At 39.1% G+C, this 15,124-nt stretch overlaps 1 protein-coding gene across 7 annotated transcripts in view; it reads right to left on the reverse strand.

Moving 5' to 3' along the window:
• AP3B1 (adaptor related protein complex 3 subunit beta 1) overlaps window positions 1-14,892 on the reverse strand; it is a 259,225-nt gene extending 244,333 nt beyond the window's left edge. For 4 of the 7 annotated variants that reach the window (XM_042988992.1, XM_042988989.1, XM_042988997.1 and 1 more), the window contains exon 1: window positions 14,630-14,891. In XM_042988992.1, the coding sequence (XP_042844926.1) occupies window positions 14,630-14,757 (128 nt within the window). In that variant the 5' untranslated portion in view covers window positions 14,758-14,891. Of the gene's footprint in view, window positions 1-14,629 lie in introns of all 7 variants that reach the window. The other 3 variants (XM_042988960.1, XM_007079816.3, XM_042988974.1) reach the window with 3 other exon arrangements.
• Window positions 14,893-15,124: the final 232 nt, after the last annotated feature.

Raw genomic sequence — 15,124 nt, forward strand, 5'->3', positions numbered from 1 at the left:
ATAGTACCCACCAAGCAAAACTCGATCGCACTACATGAATTGACCATTTTCTTCACATTTATGCAAGGACTGCTGACAGCTGCTGGAGAATAAGATCAGAGTGTTGACAATATAAATGAATGGTATCTAACCTCCACTAGGCAAGCCCTCAATATCATCCAGCCAGCCTTCCCGGTTTTCTGTCAGGACAACCGGCCTTAACCTATTGTCTACAGCAGCTACTTCAGACTTCTCAAACTTTTACCCCTACCACTTCCTCTCCCACTCTCATCAGATGATCCAACCATTTTTCCCCTCTCGTTAACAAAACGCTATACACTTACCCAGACTGCAAATCCAACCTTTCTTCCTTTTCTCTGTTGTATAGTTCTCTCTCTCTTGTTTCCGAACACCATTCTCTATTGCCGCCTTCCAGTCAGCATTTAAACATTCTCAACTCTTCCAACCCTTAAAATAAAAGCTCCTTAGATTCCACATGTCCCTGCAATTCCATCCTCTCTCCTCCCCTGAAAGCCAAAGATCTTCAGGGAAGTGTATTCCTTTCCTCACTTCTCACCCTTTTGTCAATCCAATGCAACCTGATTTCCCCTAACACTATTGTCAGTACCACCACCAAGGTCACCAACAAGTGCCTTATCACTAAATCCAAGAAATATTTTCTCTGACTTCGTTTTACTGGACTAATCACCACAGCAGCTCACACTGCTGACCACTTACATCCTTCCTGAACACTCTCTTTCTTTGATTTCTGTTATAGCAAAACATACATAAGTTCCTTTTCTATCAGGAAAAATGAGAAATGAGCTCCTTCTGTAAGAATAGACGATTTAAAAGTAATAGAATATCTATCCACAAGACTGGAGGTTAAATAAAAAGTTTAAAACAAATACGTCTTTACTCCCTTATAACAATCTATAGTCATTATTCCCAAATCCTTGATATCCACACAGAATTCACCTAGTGTTTATTAACTTCACTTGCTTTTATGTGGCACAAATTAAAGATATTTTATGTCATTTAGGAGTTTTAAATGCTTGTGGATTAGAATTCAAAAAACAATAGTGTGAAGTTTAACAATAATTTGAAATTTAAAATATAAAGCAGTGGTTAATATGAAAACTAATAATGATTCTAAAATTTTAAGTTGAAAAAGTACACTGTATTAAAAACAAAACTTTAAGAAGTTCGGATGACCTTAATGGTGTTAAAAGAGGAACAGTAATTATGTGCTTGTTATGTGTCAGACGCTGCTGACTGTTTACATGTGTTAAATCTTTTAATCCTCACAATAATTTAGAGAGTGTAGGTACGATTATCCTCATCTCCATCTTACAGATAAGGAAACCGAGGGCACAAAATGGTAAACTAACCTGCCCAAATACCACTTATTAACACTATGACAAGTTTTCATACCAAGACAGAGAAACTGCAGGGTAGATGTCCTTAAGCATTATGCCATACTGCCTCAACAAACCATAATGGACAATTTATCTGCCATATTCCTCCTACAGAGGTGGCTTTCACTCTTTTCCCATACCTTAAACACAATGCAAAAGCTCTGTCTGTATAATCAACTTTGAGGGTTTCCCCAAACTTCATTCTCTCTTTTTGGTCTTCTAGAGGGGCTTCAATTGTCCCATTTCTTTCAATGTTGGCCTTCTCTTCACATACCACACACCTTCCCTTCAATGGCTTCCAAAATCATCTACTGATTGTTGATTCCCAAATCTATCCTAGCCTAGGTATCTCTACTGAACACCACATCCATGTATCTATCTGCTTAATGGATGCCTAACTATTACCTCAAACTCAACAGGTCCAAACTGGAACTCAACACTTTCCCTCCTCACTCCAAGACTGCTCTATCTTCTGTGTTTTTAATACCATTTACATCGCTGACCAATCCAAACACCCAGTGGAGGCAGAGTGACCTTCCTAAAATGCAAATATCACTCTGTTGCTCCTCTACTTAAAAATCCTTTGGAGCCCCTTACTGTGCAAACCACCAGGACAAAGTCCAAATTCCTGAGCATGGTATGTGAGACCCTTCATAATATGGACGCTGATTACCTATCAATCATCTTTTACCAGTTTCACCTCATTTCCACTCCGACTGTGCTCCAGTCACATAGAACTCTTTCTGGTACCCTATATAAGCCTTAAATCCTTGCCTCTAAACCGGCAGCGTCCAACAGAATATCCTATGATAACGGAAATGTTCTTTATCTGCACTATTGAATATAGTAACTGCTAGTGATGTGGCTAGTGTGACTCAGAAACTGCATTTTTAAATTTTAATTAAATATTTACATTTGGGGGTGCCTGGGTGGCTCAGTCGGTTGAGCATCCGACTTCGGCTCAGGTCATGATCTCACAGCTCGTGAGTTCAAGCCCCGCGTCGGGCTCTGTGCTGACAGCTCAGAGCCTGGAGCCTGCTTCGGATTCTGTGTCTCCCTCTCTCTCTCTGCCCCTAACCCACTCACATTCTGTCTCTGTCTCTCTCAAAAATAAATAAACATTAAAAAAAATATATTCACATTTGGCTAGTGACTACCGTATTCAACAGCACAGCTGTAAACACATGTATATACTATTCCCTCAACCTAATATACACAGGTGTGTGTGGAAAGCCCTGATCATTGCCACCATCTGACATCATCAGTATTGATTCTTTTGTTAGATAATTCCCTTTACTTCTGTGATTAATAATTAATAAGGTCCCACTCTACACAAGACACTATTTAAAACCCGAAGTGGAACTAGCTATATAATTTCACTTGTAAACTGCAGTTGTTCATTTTTCTAAAAGTTTACTGCTTCTTTCAAGATAGTAGCTTAATTACAATTTGTCTTAAAAGGACTAGCCTTTAAGAAATGAACAGACTCCATGTATTAGTAAATGAAAAAAAAAATCATAATGCTATATTACACTACAAAAGCATACACCTTTGCTTTTAAAATACAGAGCATGCATATATGCAAAAGAAAAAGGACAAGGAAGATCTGTAATATGTTAATTGATTCTCTTTGGGTGTTGAAATTAGGGTTGTTATTTTTTAGCTAACTTGCAATTGCCAAATTTTCTATAAGGAAAAGAGCTAACAGCCCAGTGATTCTCTCCTCTTTGTTACATCATCAATTTTTCCTCCTGTACATCAGATGGTTCCATCAGAAAACAAGATAAAATAGTTTTTCCCATTAAAAAAAAAAATCCTTTGTCTTAACATCCCCTTCCAGGTACCATTCCATTCTTCTGCTCCCCTTATACTTTAATACATACTAACAGCGATTCTTCTCCTTTCTCTCTTAAAGCCACTCCAGTCAGGTTTTCAGTCCTACCTCTGCATCTGAACTGCTTGTCAACATCACCAAAATCTTCCACACGTACAAACTCACTTGTCAGTAATCATGTTACTTGACCCTATTGGTACTGTTTGACACAACTGCTCCAGGAATGCCCCGGGGTTTAGTACTCTGACCTTTTCTCTTTCTCCTCAGTGCCTCGTCCAATCCATGGTATTTACTACCATCTAGAACCTGATGACTCAATATATATCACTACTCTGAATCCTCCCTTAAGCTCCAGATTCATTCATCCAACTGTCTATTTAATATCTCCACCTGGATGTCTAATAAGCATCTCAAACTTTACATGCTCAAGCTCTTGATTCCCCTCCCCTTTAAAAACTTCCTCTTCACACACCTTGATTTTAGTGGACAGCCAACTCCAAACTTATAGCTACTTAGGAAAACAAAACAAAACAAAACAAAACAAAAACCTTGTATCCATCCTTGATACCTTTTTCTGTCATACACCCAAATCATCAGCAAAATCTCACTGGCTCTACCTTCCAATTTAACCCTTTCTCTCTATTACCACCAATCTGATTTAGTCATCATCTTCGCTTGCCTGGATTACTGCATTAGTCTCCCTGCCAGTCTCCCTGCCTTAAATCTGGAGTCTATTCCTAGTTCAGGAGGCAAAGCGATACATTTAAAAGGTGAGCTGGATCACCTCACTTCTCTGTTCAAAACCCTCCAATAGCTTCCCTTCTCAGTCAGTAAAATCGAAGTTCTTACAATGATTTACATGGCCCTTTGCAATCTGGTTCCTTACGTCTCTGACCTCCTCACCTACCGACTTGCCCCCTCCTCTTCTCTCACTCTGCTCCAACCATACTGGCCTGTTGATCCTCACACAGGTCCAAAATTCTCCTACTTCAGGGCCTGGGCAGTTACAATTTCTTCTGACGTAATACTCTCCCCAAGTGTCACTGCTCACTTGCTTCAGGTCTGGGCTCCATTAACAAATTCTCAAGGACATTTTCCTGACCTTGCTATTTCAAACTCCAACCCAATCTCTACCCTAACTGTCTGTCTTCTTTCCCTGCTTTATTTTTCGCCACAGCATTCCTTATCACCAAATGACCAACCATACATTGCCCTCTTTGATTGTCTTCCATGAAAGCAGGCGTTCTGCCCATTACTTAATCCCCAGCATCAAAAACAGTGCCTAGCATACTGAAGCCATTAATATATGTTAATTCAATAAATTACTTCTGTAATTTTTTTAAGTTAGTGAATAAACACTGGACACAAACGAGCAGGTTCCAAGTACCCCACAGACTATAATCTTCTTGATGCATGAAATATAGATGGCACACAACAGGCACTTAATAGTTACTGATGAACTTCTAAATGCCCATACTGCTCAAAACCTTCCGATTGCTGCTCCTATGATTCAAAGTCAAATCCAAAGCCCCTACACAATCTGGCCCCCTACCTCTTTGCCCTCATAGTACTAATTTCCCCCTTATCCTTCATGACCAAACTCTTAATCGAGGCTTTAACAAATTTTGAGAAAATCCATTCCTAGAGTAAAGCTGGGTAAAGTGTAGCTCAGCCTACTTCCAAAACCCATGATTTTGGAATTGGCATTATTCATGAGTCTCTCCCTTGTCCAGCTGCCATGCCACTGCACTCAGCTGAAAGATTAAGGCACTGGCCTTCTAATTAGGTCGGTTCCTATCGGCAATACAAACGATCATCCCATCAATAGCAGACATTGACTATAAATTGTTCATTTCTGTATACCTATGAACTTTTTCCAGCTGATATGCTAAATAAGTCTTCCCTAAATACACAAACCAATGAACGTTACTCATAATCATATGAAATAAAGGAAAATCATTTCCTTCTTGATTATTCTACTTTGGGTGCTTCACTTTAAATTCTGAATTTGGACTACGGGCAATTTGTTTTTGTCAGTAGTTCATTTATATACACAAATGCAATACTGTCAAATTATTTCACTATAATACATTTGTCATTCCATGATCATTTGTAACTTTTCATGCAGTAAAAAAAAGAACATTTCAACCAACCATCTGTCTTCTTTTTCTGTTTTGTTTTAATCATTCATTCTAGTAGTATTGCTCTAAATTCTAAATACTTTTTAGAAATAAGGGACGCCTGGCTGGTTCAGTTGGTAAAATGTGCGACTCTTGGTCTTGGGGTCATGAGTTAGAGCCCCACACTGGAAGAAGAATTTAAGAAAAAACAAACAAGGGGCACCTGGGTAGCTCAGTCAACTAAGCATCCTACTCTAGATTTTGGCACAGGTCACGATTTCACAGTTCACAAGTTCGAGCCCCACATCAGGCTCTACACTATGTGTGTAGAGCCTGCTTAGGATTCTCTTTCTCCCTCTGTCTTTGCCCCTCCTATGCGCGCTTTCTCTCTCTCTCTCTCTCTCTCTCTCTCTCTCTCAAAAATAAATAAATAAATAAAATTTAAAAAAAAAAACAGGGGTGCCTGAGTGGCTCAGTCAGTTGAGTGCCAAACTTCAGCCCAGGTCATGATCTCACGGTCCGTGAGTTTGAGCCCCACGTCAGGCTCTGTGCTGACAGCCCAGAGCCTGGAACCTGCTTCGGATTCTGTGTGTCTCTCTCTCTACCCCTTCCCTGCTCATGCTCGCGGTCTCTCTCTCTCTCAAAAATAAACATTAAAAAAAAAACAAAAACCTGCCTAGAAATAATGCAATATAACACATCTTGGGAGTTAACTGTAAGGCTTGAAATTTAAATATTCCAGATTTTCTCCCTGGATTTCACCAGATCAGTGATCTTAAAATAACATACTCTGTATCAAAGATGAATATTTCGTGGCTGAATATTTATTTTTTATTTATTTTATTTTATTTTATTTTTACATTTATTCATTTTTGAGAGTGTGAGGCAGAGCACGAGAAGAGGAGGGGCAGAGAGACAAGGAGACAGAGAATCCGAAGCAGGCTCCAGGCCCTGAGCACAGAGCCCGATGCAGGGCTTGAACCCACGAACCGTTAGATCATGACCTGAGACAAAGTCAAACACTTAACTGTCTTGAGTCACAGATTGAGCCACACAGGCGACCCTTGGCTGAATATTTATTAAGATATATAGTAAAAGTCAGAACTGACTCTCCCCTAAGAAGAACAATAAAATGGAACACTTTTATAATCTGTTGGAAAATAGGAATCTGCTTACAGGCACTATTTCATCAATTTTCTTGTACAATGTGGTAAAATCTTACTTGATTTGAAGTATATTTCAAGAATTAAATTATAGGAACCCTATGTATCAGTGAAATGACAATTTTTAACTTGAGTAGTTGGTCTTATAAAACTAGCAATCTTATTTATGTGAAGACAAAAACAACTAGCTCATCTAGCTGGGAATGCATTGCAGATACCATTACACAGTTTCTTATTCCATTAACTGCCATCTTGGAACACATGGAATTAACCAAGTCAAAGATCAATAAAACACTGACATTGCCTAGAATTTTATGTGCCCTTTACAAATAAAAAAGGTGAATCCAACTTACACACATAACATGGCAAATATGTTGTTAAAAACAATAATATATTTGGACATATGTCCTTCAAACATAATTGAAGCACAACATCATGCTACAGAAATCATTAGTGGAATCTATTTACATACTTGCAACCCTGGACTTCTGAGCACAAAAGAAAGGAATTAACAATGAGAAGCCTATGCCTCTTCATAATATGCTGACAAACCAGGGCTCCAACACTTGTAGTGTCTCAAACTAAAATGTCTGACATATCAAAATTGCAGCATTTCCATTTTGTTCAGTAAAGTACTGTTTACATAAGTAAAGGCTTAAATATCTTTTGGTTAGAAATATCACACTGAAAAGCTAAGAATTATGCAATTTAACATTAATTATATACTCGTATTATTATTAGTTCACTTTTAGCTTTATCTCACCAACTAAATTCGAATTTGTTTTTCAATGTTTATTCATTTTTGAGAGACAGAAACAGAGCGTGCACAGGGGAGAAGAAGAGAGAAAGGGAGACACAGAATCTGAGGCAGGCTCCAGGCTCCAAGCTGTCAGCATGGAGCCCGACGCATGGCTCAAACCCAGGAACCGTGAGATCATGACCTGAGTTGAAGTTGGATGTTTAACCAACTGAGCCACCTAGGCGCCCTAAATTCTAAGTGTCTTCAAAGCAAGATAAAGGTCTTATAATTGTTTTGTATCTTTGTGCTGAAAACACATAAGGATGAACTATACTTAAGGAATAATCCCTAATGTGCAAATAACTGGCTTGTATTCTTCAAATGTGCTGAAGTAGCAAAAGACAAAGGTTAAGGAACTATTTTGAAGAGTGGAAGAGAGACAAAAAATTTCTGATTGTGGGGCACATGGGTGGCTCAGTAGGTTAAGTGTCCAACTCTTGATTTCGGTTCACGTCATGATCTCAAGTTTGTGGGATCAAGGCCCACGCTGGGCTCTGTGCTGAAAGTGTGGAGCATGCTTAGGATTAGGTCTCTCCCCTTCTCTCTCTGCCCCTCCCCCACTCATGCTCGCTCACATTCTCTCTCTCAAAATAATTAAAACACCTCCATGACATTTCCAAGTCAATTAGCCCTAACACAGTAAAGATTCAAGTAAAGCCATAAAGAAAATGGCTGTTCTGGAACTATATACAATTAATTTCAGGGTGATGCAATAACACATCAATAATGTACAATACAATAAGGATACCAGACCAGATTTCCTTCTCTATATGGTCCAATGAATCAGTCATGCTTTATTTTTTTTAACTACACTAATCACAGAAACAATAAATATTAGTAGAATCTGAATCATCCAATTGAGTAAAGGATGTGAAAATATTTATTAAGAAAAACTGTAAGATAAACACTTTGCTCACAAATTATTCTTTCACATAAACTATACCATCTAATAGTATGTATGTGAAATAGAGATTCTTTTATACAATATTCATCAAATATTTGTTGAGTAACTACATAACCGAAAAATACAGGGTGACTTAATGAGATACAATTATTAGTGAGAAATACTAGGACAAGTGAAAACAAAGTACAGCAAGCTTTGAACAACTGGAACTATAAAAAAGCATTAGGGGCACCTGGGTAGCTCAGTCAACTGAGCATCTGACTCTTGATTTCAGCTCAGGTCATGATCCCAGGGTTGTGGAATCAAGCCCCACATTAGGCTCCATACAGAGCATGGAGCCTGCTTGAGATTTTCTGTCTCTCTCTGCCCCTCTCCCCTGCTCGTGCACTCTCGCTCTCTCAAATAAAAATAAAAAAAGTTTTTTAAAGCATTAAATGAAAAAATAATAAAAATATGATATAATCCCTAATTAAAATTCAATAATATAAATAAAAAATGGAAACAGTCACACAAAAAGGTTTAGAACATTGTATAAGACACAATGACTCTTTGACGTATGTCCCAAATAATAAGTTACTATTATTACAGCATTGACATCTGGGACTGGTTTATCTTTATTTTTAATAAAGTACACTCAAGAACATCCCTATAAAAAGGTTACTTTCGTTCAGCTAAACTTCCATATGCCTTTTTGAACGAGAGAACAAGTGACAGAGATAAGGTTAGATTTGCTGTAATTACATAGAAACCACAGACCCATGTAATCTTCCTAGGGGACACCACTAAGAAACACTGATATGAAGGATTAAAATGTTATATATAATCTTCAAGAGTGATGTTGTAAAACTGACAATAAATAAAACTTAAGTTAAAAAAATAAGCTAGGCTTTATTCACGCAGTACAAATACAATGATGCGGTACTGACTACGATGTATCACAGGACATAGTATGACTACAGGAATGCATGGCAGCCTGTTTGGGGTCTAAATCAGCTCTGTGAATCTAAACAAATGAAAAACCCACCCCCATTTCAACAGAAACTTAAAAATGCTATTTTTTAGTGTGTATGAGGGGGTACTGCATTGCTAAGTTACTAGTTACCAAGGTTCTCTCTTATTATTAAACCCAATGGCCTCTTTTCAGGCTTCATTCTATTTATCTTCACTATGTAACTCCTAACATAGGTGACCACGTCCTCTTATTAACTTTCCCCTTAGCTCTGCCACCCCCAGTTTTGTTTTTTTGTTTGTTTGTTTGTTTGCTTGTTCTTTTAAACCTTCCTTGGTTTCCCACCCATCAGAGCGTGGTCTCCTTCCCTAGTTCCAACCTTAAATGTTGGTATTCCCTCAGTCTATGTCTAAAATGCCTTCTTTTCTAAACAAGAGAAGTTCTCTGGCAGGGGCAGGGGTGATGGGGGAGTCGTTCACCCATTCCCAAGCTTAATTACTGCCTACAGCTCATAAATATCTATGTCTCATCTGAACATGCACGTTTTTTTGCAACTCTCCTGGTTTCCACATACTTTGCTTGAGGAACTCCCACTTTCCTCCACCTGGCAAAAAAACTTCCTAGGCTTTAAGAACTAAAATGTCACCACCTCAGTGCAGCTTCCACTAGCTTTTCCAAATACTGTTAATTAATATTCTAGTTTAGAAATCACTTTCAACTCTACCATCTTATGAGAACCTCACAAAATAGGCAAGTATCAACACCTTTCTAGAAAAGAGGACACTGAAGTTTCAAGAGATGAAGCAGGGGCACCTGGGTGGCTCAGGTGGGTTAAGTGTGGGACTCTTGATTTCAGGTCAGGTCACACAATCTTACAGTTCGTGAATTCGAGCCCCACATTGGGCTCCGTGCTGTGTGGAGCCTGCTTGGGATTCTCTCTCCCTCTCTCTCTGCCCCTCCCCTGCTCATGCTCTCTTTCTCAAAACAATAAATAAACTTTAAAAAAAAAAAAAAATGAAGAGATCAAGCAAAGTGAACAAGGAAACGTTACTCCAAGCAGAAAACAGGAACTTAAACCCAGTTCTCACTCCAGGTCCAATGCTCTTTCTAATACACCATGATACTCTCAAAGAAGATTCAGAAATTTAGTAGTTTTACCATTGTTAAGAAAAATACGCCTCCTGTTTCTTTCTAGAAATTGTTTAATCTAGAAATAAAATTATTAAAATTATTTTTTAAGTTTATTTATTTATTTCGGGGAGAAGGGGCAGAGAGAGATGAAGAGAGAATCCCAAGCAGGATCTGCACTGTCACCACAGAGCCCCAATACGGGGCTCAAACGCACAAACCATGAGATCATGACCTGAGCTAAAACCAAGAGTCAGACACTTGACTACTAAGCCACCCAGGCAGCCCAAAAAATTATTTTTAATTGTACACACACAGCCAAACTGGCTAAGATAAAAGAAGAACTTCTTTAAGATAAAGCAGGAAAATAATTTAGGAAAAAAACTAAAAGCAATAAAAGTTTACAACAATCCCAAAAGAAAGAAATAAAGAAAAAAAAACTTTACATTTTAAATGGAAAAACTGAACATCTTGAAGCCAATAATCTATACAGTCTTGATTAACCAATAAATGACGTACAGGATCTGCTTTTATAAAATGATCTAAAAGTCCACAATTCTGGTTTTTTTTTAAAGGAAGAAAGGCACACACAAAAAATTGATAAATAAGATTAAATTCAGAAAACAAAAATCATCAGTAATTCTGTCACTAGGAAGTGACAGGCATCCCTGAGGTGGTTAGTGAAGGATCAAGGGACACATAAAGCTTTAAGACAAGAGGCTAAAGAACAGATTAGAAGAAGTGGGAGAGGTGGAAATCAACATTTTGCTGCCATTGCAGTAAAGAATGGCTCAGGAGATTCATCAGTGGTAGCTGTATCTAGGAGATGGTGGATTTAATAAGGAGCAAGACATGTGCACATCTCAAAGTATCCCCCCAGAGAAAGACTACTGGAGAAAAAAAATAGAGGACAACGTTTTTACGCTCTGCCTCCAGATGCAAGACTGAGAAAGCCACATCACTATGGGAGTTTTCTAGCCAGAGGTACATAACACGAATCTAAACATGAGGAAACACCAACAAATCCAAAGTGATTAACATGCTGTAAAATAACTGGCTTGTATTCTTCAAATGTGCCAAAGTAGTGAAAGACAAAGGTTAAGGAACTATTTCAGATTTAAAGGAGATTAAAAGAGATACAACAACTAAATGAAGTGCATGATCCTGGATTGGATCCAGGATCCAATCATGCTGTACTAGATAGAAAAAAAATACTAAAAAAAAAAAAAAAAAAAAAATTATTTACTGAGACAAATGACAACACTCAATTACAGAGTACAGAATGTACTGATATTAAATTTCCTCAATATAAAAATATTGTCCTTAAAAAAATGAAAAATGTAAAAAAATCATTGTTCTTAAATACATACCAAGGTATTAAGAGTAAAGAGACAGAATGTATACAACCTATTTTTCAATGGATCAAAAACCAAAATATTAATGTATATGTGTGTATGTATGTGGAGAAAGAGAAAAATAAAGCAATGTAGCAAAAAAAAATTTTAAGTGATGACTCTACATAAACGGTAGGTCTTTGTTCTATTCTTGTAACTTTTTTGTAAATCTGAAATTATTTCAACCATCAAAAATTAGAGCAGAGTTGGCAGGTGAATGGATGGAGAGAGTCAAAAGGGATAACTTCCAGGTATGAAATAAGTCAGTCATGGGATGCACTGTAAGCTTGGTGACTACAGTCAATAACACTGTATTGCATATTTAAAAGTTACTGAAAATAAATCTTAAAAGTTCTCATCACAAGGAAAAAAGAAAACTGTAAGTATGTATAGTGACTGACGTTAACTAGACCTATTGTGGTGATCATTTCTGAATAAATACAAATATTGAATCATGAAGTTATATACCTGAAACTAATATCATGTTACATGTCAAGAATACCTCAGTTAAAAAAAAAAAAAAAGGAGGGGAGGAATAGGATAAGCTTTAAGTTTCTTTACTTAAATTTTGTCATTTGGTTGGGAAAAAAGTCAAAAAATATCACCATTTTAAACAAGAATGTAGGCTGAAGAGAGATTAAAGGAACACTTCCAGAACAGGGGTCTCCTTGCTCATATACAATCCCACTAGGTTTGCAGTTCAATGACCAAAATGTTTCTAATTCCTGGAAACTTCAAGGTAATACATGGTCTACGGGCTACTTTTCGAAGTTTTAAACTTTTAATAAGTTGTATGCATTCTCTAATAAAAGCACCATAAATGTCATCAAGTGTTAAGTAGTATATAAAGAACTTGAGACAATGGGCTCTGAGATTAGGCCTGTGTTCAAATTCAGAGTGTAGTGTTCAAGCTCTGTGATCTCGGACAAGTTTTAACCACTTGCGCTCCAATTTCCTCATCTGCAAAATGGAATCAGTCAAGTATCTGGAAACAAGCCACTGAACTACTAAGGAGGACTGAATAAGATAAATGTAAAACAGTGTGCACAAAAGCACAAGCACTCAATAAATATTAGCTATTTTTACTTTTTCTTCAATGTTTATTTTTGAGAGAGACAGAGACAGAGTGTGAGCAGGGGAGGGGCAGAGAGAAAGGGAGACACGGAATCTGCAGCAGGCTCCAGGCTCGGAGCTGTCCGCACAGAGCCCGACGAAAGGCTAGAACTCATCAACCTAGACCATGACCTGAGTCAAGTTGGACGCGTAACCGACTGAGCCACCCAGGCGCCCCTTAGCTATTTTTATTTTAAATCCAACCCGCTTGGTCACCTCAACATCACTGGTCACAGTCAAAGCCATACATGGTTGTCCAAACCAGGCCCAAATCTGACAAAATAGGAAGTCAGAAGCTCTAAGAGAAAAACATCTTAGATGTTAACAAACCATAAAAGTAAGTTAATCGTAAGCAAATCACATGCAAAGAACACTGAGGCTGACTTACAGGGTAATTCACCAGCTGAACATTTTGCTAACAGAAGTGTGCAACTGCAACAAGCTCCCCATTAGAACAATCCATCATTCTAAATGCACTGAATGAAAAATGAAGAGAAATTATCTTACCTGAGAACAAGGGGAAAAAAACTGTACTCCACATGCTGTATATAAGATTTCAGTCAGCTTAATACAGTCAAAATGTAAACCCAATTTCAACTACTAGCAACCTTCCAGACTGCCTGTTCTTGTTAGTAAAAATTGAAATTTAAATTATACTGTTCTGACATCTACCCGGCCATCAGCACAGCTACTTTAGCTTAATTTAGCATGAATCTAGTGACAGCCTATTATGTGACCATAGTCTAGTACTGAGACATTAAAAATAAGAGAAATGTAAAAATGATTACAAGAAAATTTAAAGTTACCAGAATTCTGTAAGTTTAAAATCCCTCCCACCAAAAAGTTTGGGGGTGTTTTCTTTCCATTTTTCGGTGGTACTCATTTTTCCTTTTACAAAACTAAATGCACATTGTTTAGTATTTGTCTTTAAAATTCACATTATTTGGGCGCCTGGGTGGCTCAATGAGTTAAGTGTCTGATTTGGACTCGGGTCATGATCTCATGGTTCCTGGGTTGGAGCCCCTGTGTCGGGCTCTGTGCTGACAGCTCAGAGCCTGGAGCCTGCTTTGGATTCTGTGACACCCCCTCTCTCTTCCCCTCTCCCGCTCATGCTGTCTCTCTGTGTCACTCAAACATAAGTATTTTAAAAAATTAAAAATAAATAATAAACTCAAACTCATTATGAATTTGTAAAACCTAAAGATTTGTTCACAGTCATACTTTTCTCTACTTATATGCTTATTACTTTGGTATTGCGGTTTTTTCCCCTTGTAATGCAAAGGATATTGTCCAAAAACATGAATGTTCGTATAAAATTGTCCATTCATAAAGCGCCTAAAACACCTACCTCCACGCTCCTACACTCCAGAGTGAGAGAGAGTTTCCCATACGCAATAAGCACTCTAACGCGTCCTCTCAACTCCTCAAACACCTCTTTCACAATAACGCCCAATTCTCCCAAATTTGATCCAGCAAATATTAAGTAAGCTAGAAGTGTTTGTTCAAAAATCAGATTCCGGTGCCCCAGACCAGACCAACTTAATGAGAGTCTTGGGGATGAGACCTGAAGCTCTCCAAACGGTTCTTTCCTCGCTAAAGTTTGAAAACGACGAGGGACCCCTACACACACTCCAAACTCTCCCCCACAACTCCCACCACTCCCAACTGACTCAACCCCACCCACCAGCGGGAAACGCTACCGCCCGGCTCCCGTGCGGTCTCAGAACGCCCCCACCTTTCTTGGGGTCCAATCCCAAACCCGTAGCCCGCTCCTCCGGGGTCCCCAGCTCCTCATTCCCAGCCCCACACCCCAAACCTTCTTCCTCACTTCTTCAGATCGCTGCTAAAGAGGCCAAAGGCGCCGGAGGGGGAAATGGTCGAGGTCGCCTCCTGACCCAGCTCCGTCGCCTCCCCTCCGCCGGACTGCTCACTGTAAGCGAAGCTGTTGCTGGACATTGCTGCGGTGCTGGCTGGGGTCGGGTTGGTCCTGCCGGGGCTTCTCCCCGAAGAGCTCCTGTCCCGAGGACGCGGAACAAAACTAGTTCTCGAGCGGAGGGGCGCTAGCTAGCGCTTCCGGACTCGTCACGGCTCCCTTAGACGACCTGGCGGCCCACCCCCTGCGCATGCCCAGTGTGCAGGCAGGCCGGAGCCCACCCCTCCCAGGCCTTGACTGGACTTGCCTTCTCCGGGTTTTTGAGGTGGTTGAGTGGCTCGGTCCCAGGCGGTGCGGAAGGGAGTCGGTGGGCGGAACCAGAAGGGCCTCCCGGCTTTTAAAGTTTTTCGGAGAGAAATACCCATTGTATCGAATTTGATCCCTTAAGGA

The sequence above is a fragment of the Panthera tigris genome, chromosome A1 (assembly GCF_018350195.1).
Source record: "Panthera tigris isolate Pti1 chromosome A1, P.tigris_Pti1_mat1.1, whole genome shotgun sequence".
Lineage (NCBI taxonomy): Eukaryota > Metazoa > Chordata > Mammalia > Carnivora > Felidae > Panthera > Panthera tigris.